This window comes from Curcuma longa, chromosome 2, assembly GCF_044706935.1.
Source record: "Curcuma longa cultivar G26 ecotype Majalengka, Jawa Barat chromosome 2, ITB_CL_G26_1.1, whole genome shotgun sequence".
NCBI classification, from domain to species: domain Eukaryota; kingdom Viridiplantae; phylum Streptophyta; class Magnoliopsida; order Zingiberales; family Zingiberaceae; genus Curcuma; species Curcuma longa.
The window spans coordinates 7757733-7772116 of record NC_133862.1 but is presented as its reverse complement, the minus strand read 5'-3'; the positions used below and the strand labels follow the sequence as shown (position 1 = coordinate 7772116).

The 14384-nt window shown below is 43.6% G+C and overlaps 3 protein-coding genes across 3 annotated transcripts; 2 read left to right on the top strand and 1 right to left on the bottom strand.

Moving 5' to 3' along the window:
- The first annotated feature begins 3633 nt into the window (after positions 1-3633).
- LOC141821375 (putative CoA ligase CCL9) lies at positions 3634-5748 on the top strand. Its single transcript, XM_074708798.1, has 4 exons — positions 3634-3919; positions 3994-5044; positions 5122-5225; positions 5308-5748. Exons 1-4 carry the CDS (start codon positions 3716-3718, stop codon positions 5515-5517), a joined length of 1569 nt encoding a protein of 522 aa, XP_074564899.1. The 5' UTR covers positions 3634-3715; the 3' UTR covers positions 5518-5748.
- A 1026-nt stretch (positions 5749-6774) lies between these two features.
- Positions 6775-10021, bottom strand: LOC141822296 (uncharacterized). Its single transcript, XM_074709738.1, has 6 exons — positions 9644-10021; positions 8342-8919; positions 8006-8198; positions 7856-7920; positions 7570-7780; positions 6775-7478 (listed from the first exon to the last, which is right to left on the bottom strand). The coding sequence occupies exons 1-6, from the start codon at positions 9815-9817 to the stop codon at positions 7116-7118; spliced, it is 1584 nt and encodes a 527-aa protein (XP_074565839.1). The 5' UTR covers positions 9818-10021; the 3' UTR covers positions 6775-7115.
- Positions 10022-11542: 1521 nt separating this feature from the next.
- On the top strand, positions 11543-14182 carry LOC141821948 (G-type lectin S-receptor-like serine/threonine-protein kinase At2g19130). The gene has a single exon (XM_074709338.1). It carries the CDS (start codon positions 11543-11545, stop codon positions 14027-14029), a length of 2487 nt encoding a protein of 828 aa, XP_074565439.1. The 3' UTR covers positions 14030-14182.
- Positions 14183-14384: the final 202 nt, after the last annotated feature.

Sequence of the window (14384 nt, the reverse complement as noted above, 5' to 3'; positions counted from 1 at the left end):
TAGCTCCCATGTAGTTAAATATCTAGAGAAACAAAATTTTAGAAAACTTTTTTTTTTCTTCTGCAAAAGGTGGATCCGCCACCTTAGCGGCCCCACACGGTCGGTCTCACGACCATCTGTGAGGAGGTAAATCGAGAAACTGCAGTTAGTCACGACGCAGGAGGGTATTGTCTGACTTCGCCATGATTCGAACCTTTGCCCTCTTCTGCAAGTAGAAAACTTTTTTTTTAGTTGTATGTAGTGTTGTTGTGATTGGGAAAATTTTCTACTGCCTAGAGATGCTAAGTTGCTTTTTATTCAACTTGTTGCATTTAAATCTTTGTTGTTGTGTAAAAGATTAGGGCAAATTGTTTTTTCTGCAACAAAGTTTAAGTGTGGTTGAGGAATCACCTAAAGGGCAGCCCGGTGCACGAAGCTCCCGCCATGCGGAGTCCGGGGAAAGGATCCATTGTACACAGCCTTACCTTGCCTTTGGCAAGAGGCTGTTTCCAGGATTTGAACCCGTGACCTCTAGGTCACATGGCAGCAACCTTACCGTAGAAATCACCTCTGAAAGATTATTCTTAGTTTGAATAGCGTATCAAGTTCCAAAATTTTCCAATCCAATATGCTACAGAATGTAGGGTTGGGGCATCAAGATCTGTCTTGAATAATTTGTTGAACTAGATCTAAACATGTCACATCTAGCTTACGTCTAGCTGTGCTTCGGTCTCATGATATAGAAGGCGATCGTGTCTGATAGTGCTTATGGAACATCGCAAGTGAAGAAGACAGCTAGCCAAAACTTCTCTAGTATTCATGTGATGAGGATTGAATTATTTGACATGATTTGTGGTGGAAATTCTGTTATGTGGATATGCTCATTGAGGAGCATCCATATCAACATTATCATTTGCGGCGGGAAGGCAACTCTCAAAGGAATCACTACCAACTAACTTGAATGTCACCTAAATATAGATCGAGAGAACTAGATGGTTATTTCCTTTGATGTGGCTTGGGGGAGGGAGAGGAGGAGATGATAGGGAATGGTCTTCTGGCTGAAGAGAGGAATGTAGGATGAGATTGCAATGAACCAAGATGGAAAGAATTCATCGCTGAAGTGGAGACCAGTGCCACGAAGAAGTCAAAACCTCTAGATATTGATAAAAGTAAGAAGAGGTTTGTGCGAGCACCGCCAATCTTCTTAGAGGAGTGTGTTTAAAGTCATTGCCAAGGGTCGTACGAGTGGAAGTGAAACATCATGGTTGCCAGAGTGGTGAAGGATTTACTAAGTGTTGGTTTGAATTGGTGCGCAGACTGTGTTATACACACCATCAAATAGGACAAAACATATTTTGTTAGTGCTAGTGGTGTCACAAGACATGATGTTTAATAGCCTAAGCAAAATCAGACAGAATGATCTTGAAGACCTATAATGTTTGGACTCTTAATCTATTTCTTTTACAATGTTAGATATTGACACTCTGACAATTGGATTGGTCACTTGAATACCTCTATCAGTGGTGCATGTGAAGACTCATGTAGAACACATATCATACCCAAGTTTGGACATTGTCGATGAGATGTGGCTGGCTGTCTTAGCCTCTACAGAATGGCATACACCAGACACCCGAATTAGTGATGGGAACAACCAAAAAGTTGTGGACTTGTATTGTCCCTTCAATATAATCTGTAGATTCACACAACAAAACTATGAGTCTCCACTATTTGAGGTTGGCTTTGTGGATCCTAACCCCTATGTGGAAGTCTGACTAAGATTAGTATCAATGAAGTTGTTGACATAGTTTTATGCTTTGTTACAGTTTAATGCGATTTTCCACTTTTTTTCATTTGCCCTTGTCAAAATGACATTGGCAATGTAAACTACAATCTATACGTTCATACCATAACTTTTTTTTTTTTGTATAAATTAGAGTTTTATTTCCTTTTGATCTATCTGTTGATGTGCTCACAAACTTGATGGATTTCAAATTTCAGATCAAGCGGGCTATTGAGTCCGCAGAGTCGGCTTTCAAGAGATACATCTTTGGTTCTGGAAGAATTCAAGAGAGCGCAGAGGAAGACCCGAAGAATGAAAAATCAAAATAGTGATCTCATATCAAATGCAATGGATAAGGTACTTCATATAAATGGCTGCAAAAGATACTTCTTCTTTGATGGGTCGGTTGTGGAGGTGCAATGACGAGGCATTGAGCTTGAGGAGGTCGAAGGAGGTCACAAAGTTAGTTTACAGCCTCGTCATAGATCAACATGACCTTCGTCAGTGGCGTTCGGCACAAAGGAGGATGTAAATTTGAAATATAAAAAAAATGTGGTTGTAACTAGAAAAGGAGTATGTAGGTGAAAAATAGATAAAAGTAGTAGTAAATGGAAAATATGAAAAAGAATAGAAGGGAAAAAAATAAGAAGGGTATTGTTAATAAGACACAAGATAAAAATCAATGGTACTTTTTAATATGTTTTTAAAGACATGATTTGTAATTTAATATTTTATTTATGGATGCAAATACTAAAACAAATAATGCTAGCAGTTGTCAAATTTGATTAAACAAATTGCGTGAAAAGATTTTTTGTTTTTTGCTCAATTGATATTACTAATCATATCATTGTGTCCAATTAAGTGAAGTATTTAATATCGTATAAGCAACAAAATCCGTCTCAAAGGGAATAACTTTCTTCCAAATGATAAATCAATTCTCCAACAATTATGAGGAATTGGTTTAATGTCTCTGTCTATGTTCCTCCTGTACGAAATTGCTAGCAACCACAAAAGAAAGAAAGAAACGAGTTAGAACACATTCAATTCAATGAATAAAAATCCAAGTCCTCAACTAAATGATCAAATCAAACTCATGCACAGGCCACGCACACACACTGCACGCTCCCTTTTTGAACTTTGGAAACATTCAAAAGTCACAGCAGAAGACGAGGAAATTGTACAAGTTGGTCCTCAGTTTGCTGCTGCCCCTTTGAGTTGCTTTCCATGGAAGAGAAAAGAAAGGCAAGGAAGGAAGAAGAAGAAGAGGAGGCAGCACTCGGTGGAGGTTCTTCTTGAATTGTTGTCTTATATTTGATTTTTGTTGTTTTTCCTTCTGCCAAGCTGTAGCAAAAGAGGCTTTAATTGCCTGTGCACGAGTCAATTGATCGCAACAGCATGAGACCAAATTCACTCGACGTGCAGAACAAAACGTTGAAGTCCATGCTACTTTTCCATTGCACGAGATACTCGTATTAAAACAGTACACTGTTGTGTCTCTTATTTGGCTAGGCACGGGCTCCATGCACGGCAGAATAAATAAATAAATAATCAATAATTATTTTAACTCGAGTAAAAAAATTAAAATCGACGTATTTTTTTTAAAAAATAGATAGTTTACAGATATTTTTGTCTATTTTAATTTAAAATATAATTTTATATTATTAATGTTTTTTTTATTAATTTTGGCCAAACCGATGCGTATCATGAGGCCAGAGGAAGTTCCGTGCCTGACATATAATTTTAAAATCAAAATCGAATTAATTATTTTTTAAAAAATAATTAAAATTTTAAAATAATTTAATTAAAATTTTAAATTTTAATAGAATTTTTTTTGTTCTGTATTAACTAAGCCCCTGGCTTTGCCCTATTTATTCACGCAATGTGCTCGACGTATCTCGTCGATCGTTTGGCAGTTGGTTTGCGGCGAAGGATTCGCCGGTTGGCGTAGAAGTGACCATGGAAGGGCTCGCCACTCTCACCGCCGTCCTCCGGAAGGCCGCCGCCGACTTCCCCTCCCGCCGCGCCGTCTTTGTACCCGGCCGGCTCGAGCTATCGCACGGCCGCCTCCAGCAACTCGTCGACGCGACCGCCGCCCGCTTCGCCGCGTCCGGTGTCCGTGCCGGCGATGTCGTCGCGCTCGCTTTTCCCAACACCGTTGAGGTATGCTCTGTAATGGCTCTTTGATCTTTGATTGGTTTGGCTGATTCGTTCGTCGATTTGGTTGCGTGCCGCAGCTGGTGATCGTCTTCCTCGCCGTCATTCGCGCTCGCGGCGTGGCCATCCCGCTCAATTCCGCCTACACGCAAGAGGAGTTCGTGTTTTACCTGTCCGACTCGGAGGCGAAGTTTCTGGTGACGAGCGCGGAGGGCAACGCGGCCGCGGAAGCGGCAGCGGAGCAACTCGGGATCCCCCGCGCCGCCGCGTCGCTCCCTGACGCGTCGGGACCGCTGGAGCTCACCCTCCCTGGAGGGGAGGAGGACGGTGCCGCCCTGCTCGCCGGCCGCATCAATGATCCTTCGGACGTCGCGCTATTTCTCCACACCTCCGGGACGACGAGTCGCCCCAAGGGCGTGCCTCTTACGCAGCTCAACCTGGCGGCGTCGGTCAAGAACATCAAATCCGTGTATCGGCTCACCGAGACGGATTCCACGGTGATCGTACTTCCCCTGTTCCACGTCCACGGTCTGATGGCGGCGCTTCTCTCCTCCCTCTCCGCCGCCGCCTCCGTGACCCTCCCATCGGCTGGTCGCTTCTCGGCCTCCACATTTTGGGCCGACATGGTCGCCTCCGGCGCCACTTGGTACACCGCGGTTCCCACCATCCACCAGATCCTGCTCGATCGCCACTCCGCCCGGCCCGAGCCAGCTTACCCTGAGCTTCGCTTCATCCGGAGCTGCAGCGCGTCGCTGGCGCCGGCGATCCTCGAGCACTTGGAGGTCGCCTTCGGCGCTCCCGTCCTGGAGGCGTACGCGATGACCGAGGCTTCGCACCAGATGGCATCGAATCCGCTCCCGGAGGACGGACCGCGGAAGCCCGGCGCCGTGGGCCCCCCTGCAGGTCTGGAGATGGCGATCCTCGACGAGGAAGGCTCCCGCCGGCCGGCGGGCGAGCCCGGCGAAGTCTGCATCCGCGGGCTCAACGTGACGAAGGGCTATAAGAACAACCCCGAGGCCAACAAGGCGGCCTTCGCCTTCGGGTGGTTCCACACCGGCGACGTCGGCTTCCTCGACACCGATGGCTACCTCCACCTCGTCGGCCGCATCAAGGAGCTCATCAACCGCGGAGGTACACCTTCACTTCATCCCCACTCATTTCGTCGAACGCTTTCATCCCATCTAATCTCCCACTAACCACGATCGCAGGCGAGAAGATCTCCCCGATCGAGGTGGATGCAGTGCTCCTGGAGCACCCGGACATCGCGCAGGCGGTGGCGTTCGGCGTGCCCGACGACAAGTACGGCGAAGAGGTAAGCCACGCCACATCTCCTCCTATAGTTTCTCTCATCGGATCAGCTCCGCCGGCTGGCTAACGGACGGCAGTGACTGCAGATAAATTGCGCGGTGATACCGAGGGACGGGGCGGAGGTCGATGAGTCGGAGGTGGTGAGGCATTGCCGAAAGAACCTGGCGGCGTTCAAGGTGCCGAAGAGAGTGTTCATCACGGATTCGCTGCCGAAGACGGCGACGGGGAAGATCCAACGGCGGGTGGTGGCGGAGTTCTTCGTGCAGCCAGCGAAGGCGGCCAGGGCCGGCGCTTAAGACAAACGTAAAACAACAATGGCATCTACAGAAGGATCTCCTTTCATTTCCCATCAAAATTATCAACAAAATCTCTAAGCTTTTCTCCCTCATTGTTCTTTCCATAATCCCTCTTGTATTGGTTGATGATCATAATCTTGAACTACAAGAACTATATTCCTGTCAATCCATTCTGTTCATCAATTTGGAAGGACGGAAATAAAAATTATGAAAAAAAATATTCTCAGCTCACCAATTGGATGATGAGAATGAAGAAAAGATATAGATGATATGCACACTAGCAGCAAATGATCATTCATGAGTCATGGATTTATTAGATAACCAAAGGTCACAAAACACTCAACTAAAGATCTGCATATTCAACAACATGAATCTTATTTCTCAACTAAATCGTTATCTCACTAAACTCTATCTATATAAAGATCTACATAGAAGCTAAAGGAATAGCAAAAGTTAAGCTATATCACTGCATAAAGTATTCGGTTTGACATTGTTCTTTCATCTAGATGAACATTTAACACGCCCTGAATATAATCTTTGCAAAACTACATTCACCGATTACTTGTAACTCAAGAAGAAAGTAAGATGTACTTTTCATCCTCTATGGTACCCAATGGCTTCTCTTGTTCATAAGAACAAAATACTAATGGAACAAGTATGTTATCAGTATTTATAACTAGCGTGGTTAACTCACAAATTTAGAAGCATGAAAGAACAGAAGAATCCACTTGAAAAATGGCAGTACTAGAAGAATGAGGATCTAAGGGGCACTTACATTGCTGTTGAGGTGAAGAAAGCAAAATCAGAGATGGCAATGGCTAGTTTGATATTGGAACACTTGCAGTCCACAATGCCTCTCCCTTTGTTATCCCATCTGTGCCTTTGTTGCCATGCTGCTGCCCCTGCTGAAGACAACTTAACAATGTTTCTCGGAATGAGCATTTCACCATTGAGCTAGTTAGAGTGCCAAAATAACAATTTTATTTACTTCAAAAGATTCAGTAGTGTTCCTGAAGCCGCCGTGTTCCTCTTCTAGCCTGCTTCTCTAAGATTCAGTAGTGTTCCTAAAGCCGCCGTGTTCCTCTTCTAGCCTGCTTCTCTGCATCTTCCAGTTCTAACAAAAACAATGGTTAGTAGCTGATATAGATACCTTGATACGTCAATGCAAGGGCCTTCCATTGGTCATGTTTACTTGCATTTGGTACATCCACCTTCATTTTTCATGCAGTTAGCTCTGAGGAATTGCTACAGATGGTCTTCATCAAGACATTCTTTTTCAACTCTTACAGCTAAAGAATACACTTTTGCAGATTGATAGAATTGGAATGCTTTGGTGATAGACCCAAAGAAAGAAACAGAAACAATCTTAATCCATGTCATACAATTAAGAATGAGATCACGAAAAGAATAGTGCAACCGTTGCTAGTAATCACCAAAAAGGGGAAATGGCTAAACGTAGGTTCCTTGAGTCATATGGTGTTTATTCTCCATTCAACTACACTGACTCATGTAGTAGTTCACTTTCCAACTGGATCAGCTTGAAGCTCAATTCCTCAAATTTGATGGCTTTATCAAAAGATGTGGAAACATTGAAGTGACTAGTTCTTGTTCCCTTGTTCATCCCAAGCTTGCTGCTCCCATGTCTCCACTTGCTTGACATTGTTCTCCCTTGTCTCAAGCAGCTTCGAGAGCTCATTCGAAGTAAAGGGTGGAGCTAATGCACAGGGCTCTGTGTCACTTGTCCACCTCTCCATGGATTCCAACATATATTCCTTGGTCTTCTCTGAAGCATGGCATGCCAAAGACTCCATGCAAACCTCAGTGAAACCTTCTGGTACAGTAGGCTGATACCTCAGAAGCTTGGCGTACTCTGTAATTGAGTGCAACATGTAATCATAAACATGATCCATTGTCACTTGTTCCTGGAAGAAATCACTGCTGGCTTTGCCCATAGCTTGTGCCTATCAAAATCCATATGTCATGTGTCATTCATAGCGACATCTATTTAGCTAAATCTTGTTTCACATCTCGAAATCCAACTTGTGCAATTACCTCCTCCGGGTGAGCATTACCCCAGTCAACAGCAAATTTGATGGCCCTGCACTTGTTGTTCACAGCAACAGGCCAGTAATGGCGGCTGGGCATGAGGCCACGTTGGAAGAACTCAATGTACTTAGTGTCAACAAAGAGCGTCGGTGAGTCACAGGCCATGATGTACTTCTGGCTCACTGACCACGCAAGTCCTTCCACATAAATCCTATACCTGTACACCAAAACCTCTTGTTAGCAAATGTACAAACACATTGCCTGCAGAAAACTGAGGCAATAACTTCCTTACCTGTGGTGGCATTGCCTGGCCAGATTTGACTGGTGATACCCTTGCTTCGATTCTTTGTTCCAATCCTATCAAAGGATATTAAATAAACTGAGGAAAATCTAGCACTGATTGTTGTTGTAGACAAAATTTCCAAGCTGAGTGAATGTGTACCTGTGAATAGATTCGAGCATTCCAGTCGCGTTCTTTGCTCACATTGCACTTGACGAGGTCGAGCCTGGTGCCGCCCATGAAAGGGGTGCCCTTCCAGTAAGCATACGGTACTCTCTCCGTCCATTTCACCTCCGCATTGCCTTCCTTCATCTCCTTCATCAAGGGAACCCATGGCCTTATGTTCGTCTCCGGCCTTCCAAATTAACCATTAAGGTTCCGCCAGGTTAGTTCAAATAGTGGTGTAACCCTAATCTTTTCGACTTTGATCGAAATCAAAACACCAAAAAACAAAAAAGATCTTTTGATCGTGGGATATGAAAAATTGCGATGTATTACCAACCCCAGAAGGACCAATCGGGGAAGAGGATGTCCCTCGTCTTGTCGTCCTTGCAGTAGTGGAAAAGCGGCGGCGGCGGGCCGGTCGAAGCGTTGTACTCCGCCGCCTTCACCGACGGCATGTCCATGCAATTAAACACCAGCTCGAAGTCCGGCACGCGGCCGGGGTACCTCTGGATGAGCTGTAGTATACCCCATAGGGTGAACACGTTCCGCGACAGGCCGCGGCCGAAGTACTCCTGCACGTACACGCGGCCGCCGACGACCACCATGTGAATCGTCGCGAAGGGGCGAGATCGCATGACCATCTCGCGGGTGATTCCAGTTTCTCTCCATAGTCGTAGGTCCTCGTGGATCCAGCGGAAGTATTCGGGGCAGGCGGCGGAGGGGCGGAGGCGGGCGGCGGAAGGAGGAGAGGGCGGCGGTCCTCGGCATTGGATGACGGGTGGTGCCGAGTCGGTTTGGGCCGATTGGTTCGGGCAGACCAAAGTAATGGGTCTTCTTAAATCCGGTTCATTCGGTTGGTTCAATGTGGCTTTTGGGCGTGGATCTCCTCCTTGATCGCTCCAACTAAAAGTCTTCACAACAAATCAAATTCAAACAAATAAATTAAAATCATATTTTCATAAATTTTAGATATTTCAATAAAATATCTAATAAATTTTATATAATTTTAAATTTTAGTCAGCGGTTTGACATGGTCTCATCTGTGGACGACACGTCTCAAAGAACCAAGTATTAAGATAATAATTTCCAGGTGTTAGGTTGTTGTGCTTTTATTCACTTTCCTCCCCTTCAATCGACATATTTCTTTGGAACTCTTCTTTCTTCAGACTTTATTTTTATTGCCCTTTTATTCAAGATCTAGCGAGGACTGAGTTTAAAATAAAAGAAAATGTTGTGGTAAAATGAATACTACCTTGGCCGAGTCTAATCTAGGAGGTACATTTTTAAATTTTTAGTTGCTATTTTTAATGATTCAGTGTTTATCAAAATATTAATTAAACTTAAAGTAATTTGATCATGATGCTCCAACTACCGGGTAGAGATTCCTTTCCTTTCCTTGTGTTCTGGACACAATTATTTTTTAATATTCAATGAATTTAATGATTAAAATGCCAATTCTTTTAGAATAAAATAAAAAAAGCCTCAAAGCCTAAAAAAATACTGATAAAATGAAAAGAAGCATAAATAGGGCATCGATTTCATCAATTTTTGGGGCAAATCTCTTGAAACAAAATACCAAAACCAAATCGCAAAGAACTCAAGGCGATGTTAGAGATGAAGTTAATCAGCACTCACCGCATTGTTAGAGATGAAGAAGACGAGGAAGAGGAGGCCGAGGAAGGCGGCGATGATCAGCTTCACGGCGGAGTGAGCAAAGACGGCGGCCACCGGATTCCTCCCTCTGCCATCCAGCACACTGTACCTTGCCGGATCGCCTCCATTTCCAAGCCTGTTCGGCTGCGCTTTCATCGAAGAAGATAGCAGGAACAGCTCAGCGATGGCGAGGAAGCTGGAGAGGAAGAAGTCGTTTGATGGGTTCTCCTTCTTCCTCCTCCTCCTCCTCCTCCTCGAGCTGTTGTTGGATGGAGATCTGCGATCGCGATTGGACTTTTCAAACTTTGGGGATCAATGCGATGAAGAGGAGAGGGGAGCTGGATCGGTGGAAGAGTTTGAATAATTATTGGGGCGTTGGTTGGGTTTGGTAGCATCTCGAGCTTTTAGTAGGCTTGTGGTCCACATCTAGACGGCTACTGCTCCTCTAGCCCTTTGACTTTATTGTAAGGGTGGACACTTATATAAAATTAGAAAAAGGATAGAGTGATTTGTATAACGTGTAATGATTCTAAATTATAGATTAAACAAAGTAGTAGCTGATGCTTGCACACAATATTTAGATTTAGCGTTAAGTATTTAGATTTAGTTCAAGATTTATTTCGATAAACATTTCATATATACACTCTAATAATTGCTTAAATGAGGAAAAATAATCACTCTTCTGTAAAAGATGAAATTCCCCGTCATCTTAATGGTCACCTACACGGTCGGTCCCACGACCATATATGAGAAAATAAATCAAAAAATTGTAATTGATCATGATACAGAAAATATTACTTAGCTTCGTCAGAATTTTTATCCTTGTCCCTTTTACAACCCTGCTGGAAAAAATAATCACTCGGTTCTAGCCTTTTTTTTCAGTTTTATCAGCGTCAAAAACAGAGCCCATGCAATAAACCGCTTTATCGCGGCAAATCGGAGCACGACACGTGTCAAGGTTCATGCACGACAAACGATTTCGCTAGGGCTCTGGCGGCGCCGGCCAATCACCGCTACCTTCATTCGCTTCGCCTCATCTACAGCCAGCGAACAGCCCGATCTCTAATCTAACGTATCGAAAGATGTTTTTTTTTTTTATAGTTTTTTCAATAATCGATCGTAATTAAATCGGCTGTTGGCGAATGATGGCTTCTTAAAGATGGCATTCAATGCCGTCGGTGAGGCAGAGAAGGTTCGAAGGGCGGCGGCGATCTGAATCCGAAGCATCCACTGCATTAAGTTGAAGGATGTTGATAGGAGCATTCAACAGCGGCATAAAGGACATGGATGGGAGGGCAGATACCGATCTCACCATGGTATCCATTGAATCGTGTCTTCCTGTTCGAAAATGACCGATTCGATACTATCAAGAATGTTTCGATATTTGACCCAAAGAAGAGTTTTGTGTTTTTTTATTTTTTGATATGAAATCTCGTTTAATAAACTGTCTGGTAAGCAACTTGATGAAAAGAAAAAGAAGAGTTTTTTGGTATGGCAGATGAGAGGAGATCTGCATAGATCATATTCGAACAAAGGAGCTAGCATCTGTAGTTCTTCATTTGCTATAGTTCCAGTTCTTTATTTAGGTTTCATATAACTGATCAGGCTTCATCAGTTTATTGTGTCGGCAAAGGATTCAGCTGCGTGGATAATTTAGTCTCCGAAAGATCCTACATTTTATTCCTTATGTAGCCATGTCCCTACGTTGAACATACGTTTTGAAATTCGATGGTATCATTAAATATAAAGGCACAGTTGATTGTGAGAGGACATGGATGCTGCAGTGAGACTTAAATGACGTGCGCGGAAGAAATCATTTAGGACATGTCCTTGGAGCCTTTATATTTTACCAGCAGCAATCGATCAAGTTGCAGCAAAGCCATGGCTTGTTCATCATCATCGATTGCCTCATGCTTCTTCTACTTGCTCTCTTTTTCTCTTCTTCTACTCTTCTCCTCAGCAACATCAACTGATACAATCTCTGCAAATCACTCTGTTACAGGGAACCAAAGCATCACCTCCAAAGAAGGCAATTTCGTACTTGGCTTCTTCACGCCACCAGGTAGCTCCTCTCTCAACTATTATATCGGCATCTGGTACAATAAGATCTCCATGCTTACCCCAGTATGGGTGGCCAACAGAGCCACCCCAGTCACAGACACAACCACGTCAGAGCTCAGAATCTCTGATGATGGCAACCTCATCCTCCTCATCAACTACTCCAAAACCATCCTATGGTCCACCAATGTCACCACCATCTCTTCCTCCAACTCCACAGTTGCCGTCATCCTTGACAATGGTAATCTCCAGCTCAGGGATGGATCCAACTCCTCGCTCATCTTCTGGCAGAGCTTTGATCACCCCACTGACACTTGGCTTCCTGGTGGCAAGTTGGCGTTCAATAAGATCACCAAAAGAACTCAACACCTCACTTCCTGGAAGAATAAAGTTGACCCTTCTCCTGGTATCTTCACCTATGGGATGGATCCGACTGGACGCTTACAATACTTAATTTTGTGGAATATGTCTCGGATATGTTGGGCTAGTGGACTTTGGGATGGCCACGAATTTAGTTCAGTCCCGGAGGCCACATCAAATTATATGTACCACATGCAAGTAGTCAATGATACAGATGAGATGTATGTCACATACACAGTAGATGAAACCAATCATCTCACGTCTAGATTCGTACTGGATTATGATTCCGGGGAGATCCAAGAACTGGTGTGGATGGAGAATTTGAAGTCATGGATGCTCATCTGGGCTCGACCAAGAAGCAAGTGCTCAGTTTATGGGGTATGTGGACGTTTTGGTACCTGCAACGACCTCGCCTCACCCTTCTGTTATTGTGTTAAAGGTTTCAGGATCAAGTCTCAGAGAGATTGGGATTTGGGTGATAGAAGTCAGGGTTGTGAGAGGAAGACGCCTTTACAATGCAGTGGTCTCTCTGCCGATTCAGAGAAAGATGGCTTCTTTGAGATGACAAATGTTAGGCTACCAGATAACCCCTTCAAATTGACCATGCTTGGTAGCTCACAAGATTGCGAAATAGTTTGCTTGAATAACTGCTCTTGTAATGCTTATTCCTTTAATTCTAGTGGGTGTTTTGTTTGGCACGGAGAGCTGCTTAATCTTCAAGAAGAACCTAACGAATCTGATGCAGGTACAGGTACACTTTACCTGCGGTTGGCTGCCTCTGAGTTGCCAAGTTCTGAAAGCAGCAAAAAGAGAGTGGTCATGTGGGTAATCATAGGGGCTGTGCCATGTACCATAATTTGTTTGTTTGTTGTTTGTATCTCAATTCTGAAGCGAAGACGTAGAAGAATGATCCAGAAATCAAAGGCTGTGCAAAGTTCTTTGGTCTCTTTTACATACAATGAGCTGCGGATTGCCACCAAAAATTTCTCAGATAAGCTTGGAGGAGGGGGCTTTGGATCCGTGTTTAAAGGGTCGTTGCCTGGTTCAATTGATATTGCAGTGAAGAAACTCGAAGGTCTTTATCAAGGAGAGAAACAGTTCAGAGCAGAGGTGAGCACACTAGGAGCCATTCAACATGTAAACCTGATTCGACTAATGGGCTTTTGCTCTCAAGGAACCAAGAAATTACTGGTTTATGAGTTCATGTCGAGCGGTTCTTTAGCTACTCAGCTTTTTCATAACAATTCAAATGTTTTGGACTGGAACACAAGATATCAAATTGCTATCAGAACTGCAAGAGGATTAGCTTATCTTCATGAGCAGTGCAGAGACAACATTATACATTGTGATATTAAGCCAGAGAACATACTGTTGGATGATGCGCTCATGCCAAAAGTGGCGGATTTCGGTCTAGCAAAGCTCTTCGGAAGGAACTTTAGCAAAGTTCTCACTACCATTCGAGGGAGTAGAGGATATCTTGCACCTGAATGGATTGAAGGTACACCCATCACCACCAAAGTTGATGTTTATAGCTATGGAATGATGTTGTTTGAGGTCATATCCGGCAAGAGAAATTTAGTCTGTGCAACAGAAAGTTGCTTTGAGTTCTTTCCAACAGTGGCAACAAGCAAACTCATTAATGGAGATGTTGAAGGATTGCTAGACCACCGGCTCGAGGGCGAAGCTGACTTGGGAGAGCTTGAAGTAGCTTGTAAATTGGCTGGTTGGTGCATTCAGGACGATGAGAGTTCCAGGCCTACGATGAGTCAAATTGTTCAAGCTCTAGAGGGCAATCTAGACATCAGCATTCCTCCTATTCCCAAGTTTCTCCAAGACCTAACCGACTCTTGGACCGACAACATCAATTCCCCTGGAAATTTCTCTTCAAATCAGAACTCCAACAGTTGTGCCTCTTCAACTAGCCATCAGATAAACAATGCTACAGCTTAAATATTATTCAAGCTCTAATTAAGGCAGCACAAAGATATGTAGCGAGTTCAATTGTTATGGTAATGTTTGTTATCTGCATATGAAGTTTGTCTGTCTGTAAAATATGACTAAGTTGTGTTGTGTTAGCATATTCATATTTAGTATGTTCTTAGATGATTGCTACCTTGAAAGTTGTATTATGTTCGTGTAGAGAATGTAATTGTATAATTACACTTCAATAAGAGATGTAAATTATTTGTTCTAAACTCCCAATTTATTTCAACTTGTAGATTTTAGTAGAATCCAGGTGATCTGTTTGCTGCATATGAAGAGAACCATACTGAAAGTCTGAATATGAATTTAGAATCTGAAATAA